This window comes from Vicugna pacos, chromosome 6 (assembly GCF_048564905.1).
Source record: "Vicugna pacos chromosome 6, VicPac4, whole genome shotgun sequence".
NCBI classification, from domain to species: Eukaryota; Metazoa; Chordata; class Mammalia; order Artiodactyla; family Camelidae; genus Vicugna; species Vicugna pacos.
The window spans coordinates 66,589,382-66,603,426 of NC_132992.1; the positions used below are offsets into that span (position 1 = coordinate 66,589,382).

At 46.2% G+C, this 14,045-nt stretch overlaps 1 protein-coding gene across 1 annotated transcript in view; it reads left to right on the forward strand.

Annotated features, from left to right (window-relative positions):
• The window catches only part of RAD51B (RAD51 paralog B), a 582,927-nt gene extending 569,324 nt beyond the window's left edge, over positions 1 to 13,603 (forward strand). The window contains exon 11 of the mRNA XM_072963286.1: positions 13,449 to 13,603. Within this exon, the coding sequence (XP_072819387.1) occupies positions 13,449 to 13,486 (38 nt within the window). The 3' untranslated portion in view covers positions 13,487 to 13,603. The remainder of the gene's footprint in view (positions 1 to 13,448) is intronic.
• The last annotated feature ends 442 nt before the right edge of the window (positions 13,604 to 14,045 follow it).

Sequence of the window (14,045 nt, forward strand, 5' to 3'; positions counted from 1 at the left end):
AACATTCCAACATTTCAGGAAAACCAAGAAAGAAACCGAATATATGTAACTGGGTATAAGTAACCTGGGACAGTGCCACTGTTTCTGTGGTAAGCCTCTGCATCACATCCTTCAGTGAGATACACACTCCTTGAGGTCAAGGTATACGGAAGGTCTCAATAAACACTTGGCCAATTGGACTGCAGGTCAGTACCCACAGTGCGTCGGTGCTATTGTGTCTAGGGTTCTTTGGTTGCATACAGCAGAAGCATCTCTGGCTAAAGATGAGTTTGCCAAAGGGAGTTTAAAAGAAGGATGTCGGGGGCCTACAGGTTTAAAGGAAGACTGGAGAATCAGTCCCAGAAATGGACAAGAAGCAATCAAGCTCCAGAATCTAGGAAGTAAGGACCACAACAAGGGTCACGGAAGTCTGGTCAGGACACTCCATTTGGATGGGATGACATTCCTAGTGTTTCCAGTCTCTTTATCCCTCTGCTCAAAACTCATATTCCATTGAGGAAGCACCTGATTGGCCTAATTTGGATCCCAAACTTCCTGATTACCAGTTCTCCGTGTAGACTGTATCCTTCAGGAAAGGGATTGTCCTCCAAGAAGAAAACGGTGTTGTTAGGCAGGGGAAATGGGGACTGGGCACATTCTAACACAATAAACCCCCACAGTTCACAACCCCTTCGTGGATATTTAAGAAGATACGAAACCTTATCTCCTCTCAAAACCTTATCTCCTCTCTGGCTGAACTTTCAGAGTCAGTCCTGGCTTGGTCTAAATAGAAAGGTATCTTTTAGTATCAGGCCAGGCTTGTTTTGGCATGATTATCAATATCAAACAATATTTCTTTGGATGGAACTCTTAAATTTACCGTCACACAAATGTTTCCTGGTATACCAAGTTACCCTTTGTGCAATTTTGTCTCCTTCTGTGGTTTGAAGTTATTTTCCCTTAAGTCTTTAAAAATAAAATTCCTGATTTGTTATTGATTTAGATCCTTATGGAAATTTTAATATTTCCTTCCTCTTTTAAATGGTCTTTTCCCTTTGCCACTTTTCCCATTAGTTTTCTTTCATTAAAAATCAAACCCAACATTTCTGGAATAACATCATAATAACAGCACATGTGTCCCTAAAAAGAGCTCTTGCTTTAAAGTTAATTAAAAAGTTGATATGTTTTGGGAAAAAAGCCGTGAATCACTAAAATCCACAGGGCTTTTGGTTTGGTTTGGTTTGGTTCCCTTCTGCAATAGCCTTTAAAATCAGTGTGATAAGAGACTCATCCTGAGGAATTGTTGGAAAAGAGGTTGGATCCTCAATGAAAAGTACTATCATTTCAATTCTTATTGACTTAGCCCATATGTTGGGATAAAACAGATTTTTAATGACCTATTTTGTGTTTGTTAGACCTTTGTAAAATCTGTTCCTTTGATAAAATTTGTATCTGTGGCAGTTATTATTTTATTTCGGGGGAGGAGATTAGGTTTGTTTGTTTATTAATTTATGTACACATGTATGGATGTATGTGTTTTTAACAGATTTACTGGGAATTGAACCCAGGACCTCATGCATGCTAGGCATGCCCTCTACCACTGAAGTATGCCCTCCCCCAGTTATTATTTCTTAATCATTCTTTTTACTTCTTTATTTAAGTATTATTTTAAAAATATTTTCACTACATAATCTCATTTTATTTCTCAAATGATTTTGTTAGAAGAGGTGATTCATCAAAAGACTATGCTCTACACAAAGTCACATAGCTACTTAGTCATAGAACCAAGCCGAGAATCAAGATGTCTTTACTCCCAGGCATTTGATTATTTAAGTCAGGGATCTCAGATTGTTGCTAGCACCACTTTTAGATCCTGGTAAGGGGAGGACCCCACTCTGATCCTTGTGTAACCCCATGGACCAAAAAGATGTGACCACCCTGAGCCCATGCTTTTCCGTTTAGACCACACTCTGGGTCTCCGAGCACGTTTGGGTCTGTCCTCCCAAGGACAGACTGTGCCCTTGACGTGGGCACCACTAAGCCAAAGGCAGAGCCAGAGGGGTAGGGTGTCGTTTGAGGGGTAGGGGTGTAGCCAGAGCTTGGGCTTGTGGGCTGGAGTGTCCACACAGGTGTGTGAGGCCCCTACAAGGCAGGATGGAGCCTGTGGTGGGAAGAGAGGGGCTGGGGACCAAAAGGCAGCTCTCCCTCTGCTGCCCCGTTCCTGTAAAGACCTCCAAGGTGTCCTAGAACTCTGAATTCACACCTGGCTTCCAGATCATTAGGAGGGCAGGTTTTTTTTCGTTGTAGGCAGACAGAGCCAATTTTGTTTAACAGTTAGTGAGCTTGATTTACATCTTTTCAATATTTAGACATGTGGTACGTGGGCCTCTATTTGTACTCCTACCCTAGACCCTGAGAATGTGCGGGGTGAGCTTGCCTATGCCAACATATTTGGTTTAGCTAGCACCCTGGGTCTTTTTTTCTTTAACATCTTGAATTAGTTTCCAACATTAACAACTGCGAGATTCCATATAAGAATAGAGATTTCTGGTTTCTCTTTTTAACAAACACAGAAAATTATGTCCTTCGGGGCCTGCCTACCTGTATGGCAGAAAGGGGCAGGGCTGCGTGGCAGTGGCCTGCTCTGGGTGGAGCAGAGGTCTCCTCATTGGCCACGGCTTCCACCTGTCTCCCTTCACTCATTTTGGTGACCTCTCTGGCCCCTGGGGGCATCGGAGTTTGCCACTCCTGATTCAAGTCCTTCAGTAGATATGTCTTTTCTTTATAAAGCCACCCTGTTTATCCATTTAATACATTTTGGGCCTCTTTTCTCCAGCTTCTCTCAAAGAAAGTTGTTTTTGTTGTTGTTTTGTTCGCTAAGTGCAATTCTGTAAATTTCAGTATGGATAAATCCTATAATTTGGGCCTCCCATTCCCTAGCTTCTGAATCTTGGGGAATCATTAAAACAACAGCTAGGAAATTCAAGAGAGCAGTCTCTCGGTGGGATCCCCCAACTTTCACCACTGTGAACTGGAAACCAAATGGAATGGATTTTCTCACTTTCATCCTAGTGAGGGAGGGAGATTTTCGGTAACTGACAAAGAGACTTTGTTCAGGTTTGCGTCAGGATAAATCAGCTTGCGCTGCTGCTTGGCCCCTTACTTCTTCCAGGCTCATCTTCCCTTTCTGCCTCAGAAAGAGCCCCCTGCCCGCCCTCCCCGTGCATGGGGGCTACAGCCCTCAGTGCCTTTGGGTCTCGAGCGCTCTGCCCCCTCCTCCACCCCGCCTCTCAGTCTGGAAAACAGCTTTGCAAGTTAACCTCCAGGGGCATTCACTGGGTTTCCAGCGGGGTCCCCAGCCCCACAGGCCGCCAAAATAGGCTCTTTACACTCCATAGATGGGAGAGAAAAATCTGCTTGTTCGGTTGCAACTGTCAAGCAAAGGACGTGCTGAGCTCAGATAGAAATAGCAGCAGGGTCAGGGCAGGGCAAGGCCCCAGCATTTCATTAGCTCGGCCTGCTAAGGGTGATTAAATGCACACAGTGGCCCATGAATGGGGCCATGGAGGGCAGCCACACAGCGCAGCACAGAAAAATCATTCTTTGGCCGCTGTCAGCTGGCTGAATGGGACTTAATTATCAGGATAATGAGAACTGATTTTCATTGTTTTAATTTTAGGGAAGGGGTGAGAAAGGAGGGACTTTTTTTCCCTCTCTGGGTGAAAGGATGCTAACTATGGCCTCCAACAGGGCCCCACATCTTCTAGGCTGCTGTGAGCTAAGCCGCCCACGTTTGCTGTTCTTTGTGGATGCAGTAAGAAAGGGTGTCAGGCTTATCTTCTATGTCGGCATTTCCTTTAGGCCCTATAACCCAGGCAGGATGTGTCCTCGTAAGAGCGCGTCTATGCTGGCATCCATCCCCAGCAGCTGTACCGAAGTGACACAGACAGAGAGAGTCCGCTGGACGGATCTGTCTGTTCTCAGCCCCTTCCAAGTGCTTCCAGGTCATGAGTGAATCCCATCTTGTTCCTTTTTTGTTTTGTTTTGTTTTTAATACAAGATCTAGAGAATTCAAACAATCTTCTGAGGTCAAACAGAGGAGAATTCTGAGTTCTCTGTGCTCATTTTGAGGCTCAAGGACCGAGGGGTCCACTACAGACCAAAGTGGGAGTCATCAGAACTCCTTAAAAGTCAGAAATCCTTGACAATTGAGATAAGCTCTGACCTCAGGAATCATTAAAGTCATTAATCCATCTCCCTCTTATTCAGTTTAATTCACCTGCCACCCTCCCAAGATCTTGCTCTTCATGTGGAAAGGAGAGGGTTCTTTATTCTCCAGCTTGATGATTCTTTTCTCTAAATGACACGTACTATTAACTGCATGGTCAAATAATAAGTATTTGTAAACTTGGGTTTAGCAGGGCTCTAGGTGCTGTTGAGGTACATGTAAACTTGGGTTTAGCATGGTTTTAGGTGCTGTTGAACCTCGGGTTTGGCATCATTCTAGGTGCTTGGGTTTAGCAGAGGTCTAGGTGCTGTTGAAATATATCCGCCAAGAAAGTCAGCTGGGGAGACCCCAAATGATTAGAGAAACACACAAGGTGGCCCTAACTGGATGTGAAACTCTGGCTAACCAAAAGGAGGAGAGAGTGGGTTTAAGAGCAGTGAGGGAAGCTTTATGAAGCTGATGGAGGCTTGCAAGACCTCCAAGTTAAGTAGAATTTCAACCAAGATCAAAGGGTGGAGTGGGATGGTGTGTTTGAGAGAAGGAAACATATTATTCGAATGAAGAATCCACCTGGGGCACAAGATTTAAGATTTTGCAGAGCAGGGCCAGATGATGTAGTGTTGTTGAAATCCAGAATGTGCTCTTTTTTTTCCTTCCTAACTCCATCTTTGGCCATAGAAAGTGGTGGCCGTTGCATTAGTCTTGTTTTTATTTTCATTCCCCCCTACCCCAAGTGCTTTAAAGAGAAAGGCAGAAAGGAAGAGGGCGTGCCCTTCTCCATGGAGCACAGAGAAGGAAACTCTTTGATGTTTTAAGGTCTTTAGGTTTAGGCTCAAGACCAGTGCTGCTTCCTGCTCAGGGACTGCCTGGCCCATATTCCCCATGGAGTTCCTTATCCTGCCCAATTCAATTTAGCGTCTTCTTTTCTTGAAGACTTGACAGGATGTAGGTTAAGTTCTTCAAATCTAGCAACTCAGTTCTTTGTGGCAAGGAATAGGTGGTTAAGGAGTCCTGACTGTTATCAGTAAATACCTGGCCCCTTTTCAAGGAGAAATGCCACAGTCCTTCCCAGAAGCCACATCCTACATGCAGAGTCTTGATAGAATGTGTCTGCTCATCAGAATTAATTACTCATGCCTGTCAGCAGTGGGAATGGCCTCTCTGGCTGAAGCAGTGGTGATGTCCCTTGTGACTGAAGAATCTTTGCCTTGGAAACCCCTAGAGGTCGGAGAGAAAAGCTGGGTCTGGATAGTATGCAGTATTCTTAGGGTATGTTTCCTCATCTCTGAAACCTGCTCTGTGCTTTTATGTCACCCAACTAACTTTGGTCCTTGCAAAGCTATATGGTTGGTGCAATCCTGTGTGACCTTGCTTGGGCTTAGCGCTACTCATTTCTGAAAGAAGGGAGAGCTGGCAGAGTGGATTGCAGTTCTTAGTACTTACACCTTTTGTTTCAAGACCTTGTTCCAAGCACTTAAAAAAGGCTCGGAGTAGCCGCTCTTCCACATGGCTTTCCCTCGCCAATCTGTTTTCCACATGGCAACCTGTACCATCTTTCTCCCAAACAAACCTAATCCCATCTCTTCTTTATTGATTCTCTATTCTCTATAGAAAGAATCTGCAAACTTTTTTGATTGAGCCCTCTAAGAGTAAACAATTTCTGAGTAGGTATTCTCAATACACGTATTTTTATTTTTTTACACCACGTACATGTATTACTTTACTAATACACTGTGCATATTATAAAACATACAAAAAGTTAGATTTTTTTAAGGGCTGAAATAAAGATGAAGTAAGCAAAGCTTAAAATATCCTGCTAATTGTGATGGTTTCTTCGTACTACCATTAGCTAGTATCACAAAACACAATAAACACATCTGGCAAAGTTCATCATAAATGACGGTGAATGTAAATTCATGTGTCTAATAGTTCTTTCGGAATTTTCTAATTGTTTGGCTCAGCTTTGGAAAGTTTGGTCATTGTTTTCAGCTAGAATACGGCTGAAGAGAACTTGTTCTAAGAGAAGTATCCGTACTACTATTCTTACTACTTTCCTGTACTTACACTACTAGTATTATCTTTGATCTTGTTCCTATGCAGGAATATTTTTAGCCCCCTTGTCCATTTGTTAGGTTAAACTAGATAATATCCACAATCCAATGAACCAAGAACATGTAAACTGCTGTGGCTCATATTTCGTTAAATAGCAGAAGAATAAGGACTGAGGTAACCACCACTGACCCCTCTGCACTGTGATGCAAGTCCTAATCTTGCCAAAGGATGCTTCAGCTCATGAACCGCCCATGACGTGTGGCCATATGCCATGGACAGAGTGAGGACCCCGCTGTCAGCATGTATATTAAATATTTTAAAGCCAACTTCTTATTTCTTAGACAAAAGTAAAGTTTAAATTCTAATAATTTCTGCCTCAATTCCAGTGAATCATCTTGTTTAACTCTGGATGTATATTCCATTTGGAGACCAAAAGTCTACAGGTTTAATTTTAAACACATTAGCATTGACTTAAAAGATCCTTCTCTGTCCAACCTCAGCATCTTTTGAAATTCATCTCCCATTGTTCCCGTCATGTACCATAGAGAGTTACCATTTCTTTTTTAAAAAAAAAATTTTTTTTATTTTGGAGGGGGAGGTAATTAGGTTTATTTATTTATTTATTTAAATGGAGGCACTGGGGATTGAAGCCAGAACCTCGTGCATGCTAACTATGCACTGTGCCACTGAGCTAAACCCTCCCCTACATTTCTCCTTAAACGTGAAATACCCTTTAATAACTCCACTCCTTTGTACTTGCTGTGCCAGCCAACTGGAATGCCTTTCTTCTGTTCCCCACTTGGCTAATTCCTATTCAACTTTGAGACCCCAAGTTAAGCCTTCAAGAGCTGATTCCCTTAGACCAGAGGTCAGCAAACTTTTTCTGTAGAAGGCCAGATAGGAAATACTTAAGTTTTGCAGACCGTACTGTTTCTGCCACAGCTCCTCGATTCTGCCTCTGTAGTACAAAAGCAGCTATAGATAATACTTGTGTAAACAGATGAGCATGGCTGTGTTCCAACAAAATCTTCTTTACAAAAATAGGCAGAGGACTGAATTTGGCCCTCGGGCTGTAGCTTGCCAACCCCTTCCCTAGAGAGCTTGTCATTCTTCTACGTCCCCCTTCTCGCTTTTTCTCCATGATTGTCTGTTTAGAGGCGCATCTTCCCCCAAAGACAGAATTCCTTGAACTCAAAGATTTTTATCCCTCTTCCCTGGAAGCCCGAAGTCTGGGAACTAGAAGCCATTCAGTAAAGTATATAAGCACATTATTGATTATCAAGCATTACCAGGATGTTCTTGATGGAAAAATGGAGCAAATTCTTCTGTTGGGTACAAGAATGAATGGCTTGCTTCTGAGACTTATCCCAAATAAAAGGTATATAAAAATCCTAATTAATGAGATTAAAGGTTTGGTTTATGTAGGAACTAGGCTTTCTAACAGGCCAGTTACAGAACCTCCCTGTATTTATATATTGCTTTATAGTTTTCAAAGCATGTAGCACGATTCCCATTTGTAGATGAGGCGCATATTAAATGAGTTGCCCACTGAAGGATATAGCTGGGACTTTGACCCTGGTCTTCTGATTCCCAACCTAGGCTCTTTTATTATACCAGACAGCGTCTCAGGTAATCAGAACAAAATGACACAGTGTAAAGTCAATTCAAAGAATAGGTTAATCCCATTTGAAATTCCAAAGAGATTTGGGACAATGTATGTGAGAATTTCAATAGTATTTTGTGGTGTTGGCCCAATGGAAGTATAGACACACTGCCAACTTTGCACAAGATACATAAATCTCCAAATTGATTTAACTAACCTTCATTTATCTTGGAAACACAAAAATTTAGACTAGAACTTGGCTCGAATGAAGAGATTCACACCAAGCCTGCATCCCTGCTACCCTTGTAAAATGTTTCACGAACCCCAGTGTTGAAGACCTCACTGTTTTGTTTGACGGTGAAGGCCGCCTACGCATTCTGGCCGCCAGTGGAAGGTTAATACTGACTCAGAAGCAAGAAGGCCACTGACTGAATCACCACCACTTACTACAGTCCTTTGCTCTGCGTTCCTTGGAAACCTGCCTCAGTTTGGGTTTGACCCAACCCACTTAGAAGGAGCGAGAGCAATTTTATAGCCCCGCATGGAGTGATTCCAAGCCAATCGTATCCATTTCCAAATGATCTGACGCAGCAAGTGGGTCATATTTCCTTTGGAGGCTTGGCTGAGGCCAGTTGGGTTGGCGACATTGAACCCGAGTGAATAAAATACGGCTGTCAAGAAAAAAAAAATCTGAAATGATCCCTAAGGAGGTAGAACTAATGAAATGCTCAGGTCAGGGGTGGGGTGCTTTCTGGGGAAAATAAAAAAAGAAAGGAGGATGAGGTGTGAAATTCAAGTGAATCAACAGTGATTGAGGAAAGCCAGGCAGATTGGCACATGACCAGTACCTTTCTGAGAGCAGTCACTAAGCCTGAAAAAATTCAGAAATTTTACGTCTTATTTTTATTCTTACCTTTTATCAGATTTTTTAATTGTAATTTTATGCCTGATTCCCTGTCCACTTTCCCCATTCCCCACCCCTATCCTGCCAAAGGAGCCAGGGATTGTGCCAAAGACCCACAGACACCTGTGTGCAAGTAGTCTGGTCTTAGGGAATAACAATTAGGGAGTTCCAAGAATGGGATGTGGGAACAGCAGAGAAGATAGGTTTCATCTAAGGTCCTTGGGAAGAAACAAGTACCCTAGTTTCTAGGATGGAAATGGAGCTGGTTCTTCACACTTCCTGAAGGGATAAGCTGAGCTCTGGAACCAGCTCACAACCCAGGGGAGTTTCTGTTCATATGGATGCAGGCAAATCTTTGAGCACAAGTTTCCATGGGCACATACCTGCTTCATTGTTCTATGCTTTGGTTGTGCAAAAATACTTTCAAAGACAGAGACACAGTGACAGCGTTGGGCTCTTTTAAGCTGTTCCTTGAGCAAGAGGAGGTGTGTGCCTCTGGCTGTCCACTTGGCAGTGGATGTCTTCATACTGCTTCTTTCCATCCAAATATTTTGGCCACCAGGCTGTAGCAGGAAACAGTCAAAAAAGGACAACAATCGTTTCCCTTTGCTTCATGCTCTTCACAGTCATTTCAACTGGCATGTTTTGGGCACCCACTGGGTGGGAGGCATTTTTTTCAGGATGGAACAAGACCACGCTTGCCCTCAATGCCGAAGCAGTCTAGCAGGAGAGACAGTCAAATGTTACAAGTCCCTGGGGCAGAAGCAGTGTGAGAAACACTATGAGACTCAGGGGAAGGAGCCGTTGTAAAGAAGCTTCACCAAAGAGCAGACATGAGAAAGGGGAGAGGGCATGACTGTAAAGGGAACCGTATCCATCATTCATGCATCTGCACATTCACTCCCCAGACATTTAGTACCTGCTTTGACTTGCCAGGAACAAAGGGCTTGGGATTCAAAGATAAATAGGATATGGAGCGTAGGGTGGAGGGAAGTAGGGAGGGAGGAGGTGATGGAAGAGGAGCTGAAAAAAGATTGGGCCAGCCTAGCAAGAGCCTTGCATGCCAAGCTGAGGAGTTTGAACTTTGTTCTGTAAGTATAGACCTTCGAAGGTCTTTATGTGTGTGGTGGTGCAGATATTCACCCCACCCCTCATTTCCTACCTCAGCCCCTGATTCATTCCTCTCAGAGCACTTGCTGCAACTTATAAGTATTTTATTCACTCGTGAGGTTTGTGCTTTTCCTGTCTGGCTCCCCAGCTGGGATGGGCACCTCATGAGGACAGGGATCCTGCTGGTCATATTTATCGCTGTTCGCCCAGTTCTGGGCACAAGGTGGGCTCTCAGCAAATATTTACTGAATGTGAGCCGTGTTTAGATAGTCGTCTCCTATTTTTAAAGTTGAAGGAGATCCAGGACCGGGAGATCCTGAAGGAGGGGTCGTAGTAGCAGAGAGACACTAAGGGCCTAATCTGGGGCCATCATGGCACAGAGGGAAGGGAGAGGGATTTCATGGACTCCTCGGATTAACGCTGACAGACCTTGCTGAGGGAGAGCGAGGGGTCAGAGGTGACGCTAAGGTTTCCATTGGGATGTCTGAGTGGCTGGTGATATCACTGAGAAAGAAAGGATAGGGGAGGGCATCGAGGAGGGGCTTGTCGTGGGAAGCAAGGGAGCGTAGATAATGAGATCGGTCTTGGACATGTGTGATTTGAGACAACTGTCAAATATCCAACTGGAGATGTTCAGGAGACGGTTGGAAATATATGTGGCAGTTCAGGAGATGGCTGGGGCTGAGGTCACAGGTTTTCAGTGATGAATGAAGCCAGCAGAGAATAAGGTCACCCAAAGAGAGCAGAGTTTGAAGAGAAAACAGAAGCCCAAACCTGGAGGAAACATAATTTAAGGGAAGGGTGGGAAAAAGGAGCCAGTGGAGGAGACAGAAGGCAAGGTCTAAGAGATAGCAGGAGAGAGAGGAGGGACTCCTGGCCACTGTTGAGAAATAGGGGCCCCACCTAGGACAGAGCAAAGGGAAAGGAGTTGCCATCTTGGGGGACTAACTCTGCCCGTTCCTTACCATGTCACTGATGAAGGGGGGCTCTTCTGTAGTTTATCAGTGTTTTCTCATTCTAGCAGAGCCTGAGGGCAGGGCCAGACTTAGACCTGGGCTGCACCGTGTGCCTGTTTAAAGATCCTCAGCTTGGAGCTGCGACTCCAACACTGGCACATCCTGCCTCTTATCACCTCCTACCAAGCATGGCTCATGGGCACTAGATGGTTGCTTAACAAGTGGTCCCCACTTCGGGGTCTGGGTTCAAGGTCCAGCAGGGTGGTTGCAGGTGGCGGCTGGTTCCAGTCTCCCAGGGAGATGTTTTTCCCCTGGGAGCTGGTTCACATGTTAGTGCTGGTCTTGAGCTCCCCTCAGTGTTAACCTCAGCATCCCCTGCCACATCCCACCCTGTTTCTACAGACCCTCATTCAGCCTTCCTTCCTTTCAGTGACCATGTACTACTACCTTCCACTTCTGCCTACTGGTACCAGTCCGTGATTTCTAGACTTCTTTAAATCACTGAAAATGCTGTGGAAAAGAAATCAAAACTTAAAGAGAAGCCCAGGACACAGAGCAGACCCAAGCTGAGATGCTCTGGCTGCAGGGAGGAGCGTAGAGGAGTCCGAGAGTCCCACTCACTCAGAGTCTTAGAGCACCAGGAATCTTCCCTGAGCCCCAGGGTGGGAGAATCGGCCTCATCTTTGAGTCTGTGCACCCAGATCTCTTAGCCTATCTCTTCCCCTCTCTCTGGTGTTTTTAGGTCCCTCCCAGCTCTGAAATTCTCTGAAATAACATCTGCAAAATTATGAGTCTCCACTCCCTCGTCCTGAGCATTTTCCCTCCCAGGGAAAGAACAGGCCAGGCTGGGACAGAGTGTTGGGACACCGTGACACAGAACACACTCTCATCATTCTCCTCTTGGTCTCTCCCGGAACTCCATCTCCCAGACTTTCAGGCCCTTTTTATGAATGGAGTCATTTAGTCTGCTTGGTTGACCAGAGCATCCCTGGAAAAGGCCGCTTGGGGGGAAGGGAACTCACAGACATAGGTGTCCCATTGTAATGGTTCAAAGCCAGGATCCTGTGAAGGACCCCCTCCCCCAACACACACACACACACACACACACACACACACCCCTTAAAGGATCCTGTCTTAGAGGTCTCAACAGTTTCCTCTTAGGGAGGGAGGCAGAAGCAGGAAAGGGAGAAGCTTTCTAAAGTTAGCATTGTGTCCTCATATTCTATTCATCCATCTATCTATCTATGCATCCATCCATCCACCTACCTCTATCTTTATCTCTCTATCTCTACCTCTCCCCTTCCCTCTGTTAATTGCTCCATCTCTCCCTTTTTGTAGAAGACTGACATTGCTAGGGCTTCCTCGGCCCTCTCCCACCTCCCTTTAGTGCCCAGTGAGTCCTGTCCATCACCCTGCCTGGGACCTCACCGCTCTCCCCCAGCGGCTCACCCTGGTGCCCAGCTGAGCCCCAGCCCAGCCCCAGCCCAGCCCAGCCCTGCTGCATACTTCTACTCAGCTCGTGCGTCACAGCTATTCATCCCATTTAGTGCTCGGCTTGGCTGCAGATGCTGTAAATATGGTAATTTTAGACTCCCTGATTGGAAAGAGTTGTGGGGTGGAATGGGGAGAGGGTGGGGAGAAGGATTTGGTTTACTCTGTTGGAGTTGGTTCCTAGCTGGCCCTGCAACCCTCTGTGCCACACTCTTCTTCCCCAAGCTGTAGCCCATCAGGATCCCTCTCCCCTTGTGTTCAGCCCCAACTTCTCCAGCCTGGGCAGGAAGGAGAGGAGCAGAGGGGAATGTGGCTGGGTTCTGAGCCCAGCCTGGAGAATTGCGGGTTAGCACGGAGCACCGCGGGCCAGAAGTGCAGCCAGTGACACATGGGCTGGGAGTCCTGACCCTGCCAGGACAATGCTGAGGGCGAGCGCTGGGGATGAGCCCCTACCCAGGGCCGTGTTTGGGGGCACACTGGAGATGAAGTGGGGGCCACCAGAAGCCTCCAACTCCTCCGGAGCGCTCTCCCTTCCCTCTTCTTTCCCTTCTGACCTCCCGCTGTGGGGGGCTGTCACTCCCAAGGGCCTCAGGCCACGCTCCCAGGGTTGTCAGCTAATCCCTCCTCCCACCCCTTTAGTGCTTAAAGACGTAATTTGCATTTGACTACAGGCCCCCTGAACAGTCCCTCAGAGGATTCAAATCCCTGGGGAGTTGGGACTGGGAGGCTGACACTTCAGGCATCGGGATGGAGTTGGGGTGGGAGCTGAGAGAGCTTTGAGCCCAGGGCCATGTCAGGTCCTTCAAAAGCCACCAGATACGCTTCCAGCCGTCTGTCCCATGTCTTCAGAAGGACAATGCTAATTCCAAGGTTTTGAGTCGCACTTGGAGTGGTCCCAGGTTTTGTCCCTACAAGTCATAGAACGTTCAGCGCAGGAGCCGACTCAGATTTCCTTGAGCCTAAATCCCCATCTGACTGAGGCGAAGTGACCTGCGCCAAGTCACGGGGCCGGTAACCACAGGATCCTTAGCCCATATCTGGTGCTCCGTCTGTGCCTTGGCCACATTTTTATAGAAGGCTCTGGAGGAAAGAAAGAAAGGTCTGCTAGGTATTTCTTTGTTACAGAGGAAGCCGCAGCACAGTCCTGCCCGAGTCCTTGCTGAGAGATTCTGAGCTGATGTTTGATCACCCCTGGCGACGGGAAACTCACCATCTAGGAGGCAGCCTGTAAGAATGTCGGTCAGCTCTGACCGCTGTCTGATAACTACCGCTGCATCTGCTTCACGGGGTGGGGTGGGACCTGGGAGGGGAATTAGGGGCCATAGGCTGCCCTGCTTCGGGCAAAGAACTAGCCAGACTTGAACGTCTCCTGAGGGCGCAGCACAGAGAGACCCCCTCAGTTCTCATCTCCGGCCCTGCTCCCTTCCTGTGTACACGCTGCACCTCTCCCTTCTGGCCCATCTGGTGTCCGGGCCACCACATACTCGGCGCTTGTTGACTTTGCCTCCTAGAAATATGGACGCAAAGGCATTTTACTCACTTCAGAATAAGGGGTCCTTTCCTTAAGGTGTGTGACCCCCACCAACAGTTGTGCAGCATTTATGAGGCAGGGGTATTAAATGATTGTTCATGGAATCTTTCATGCTAAAGATGCATTGCAGTGAAACTACACTGGTTTGGACTAATTATGGTCTGGAGAGTCCCAGGAATCACACAGCCCCA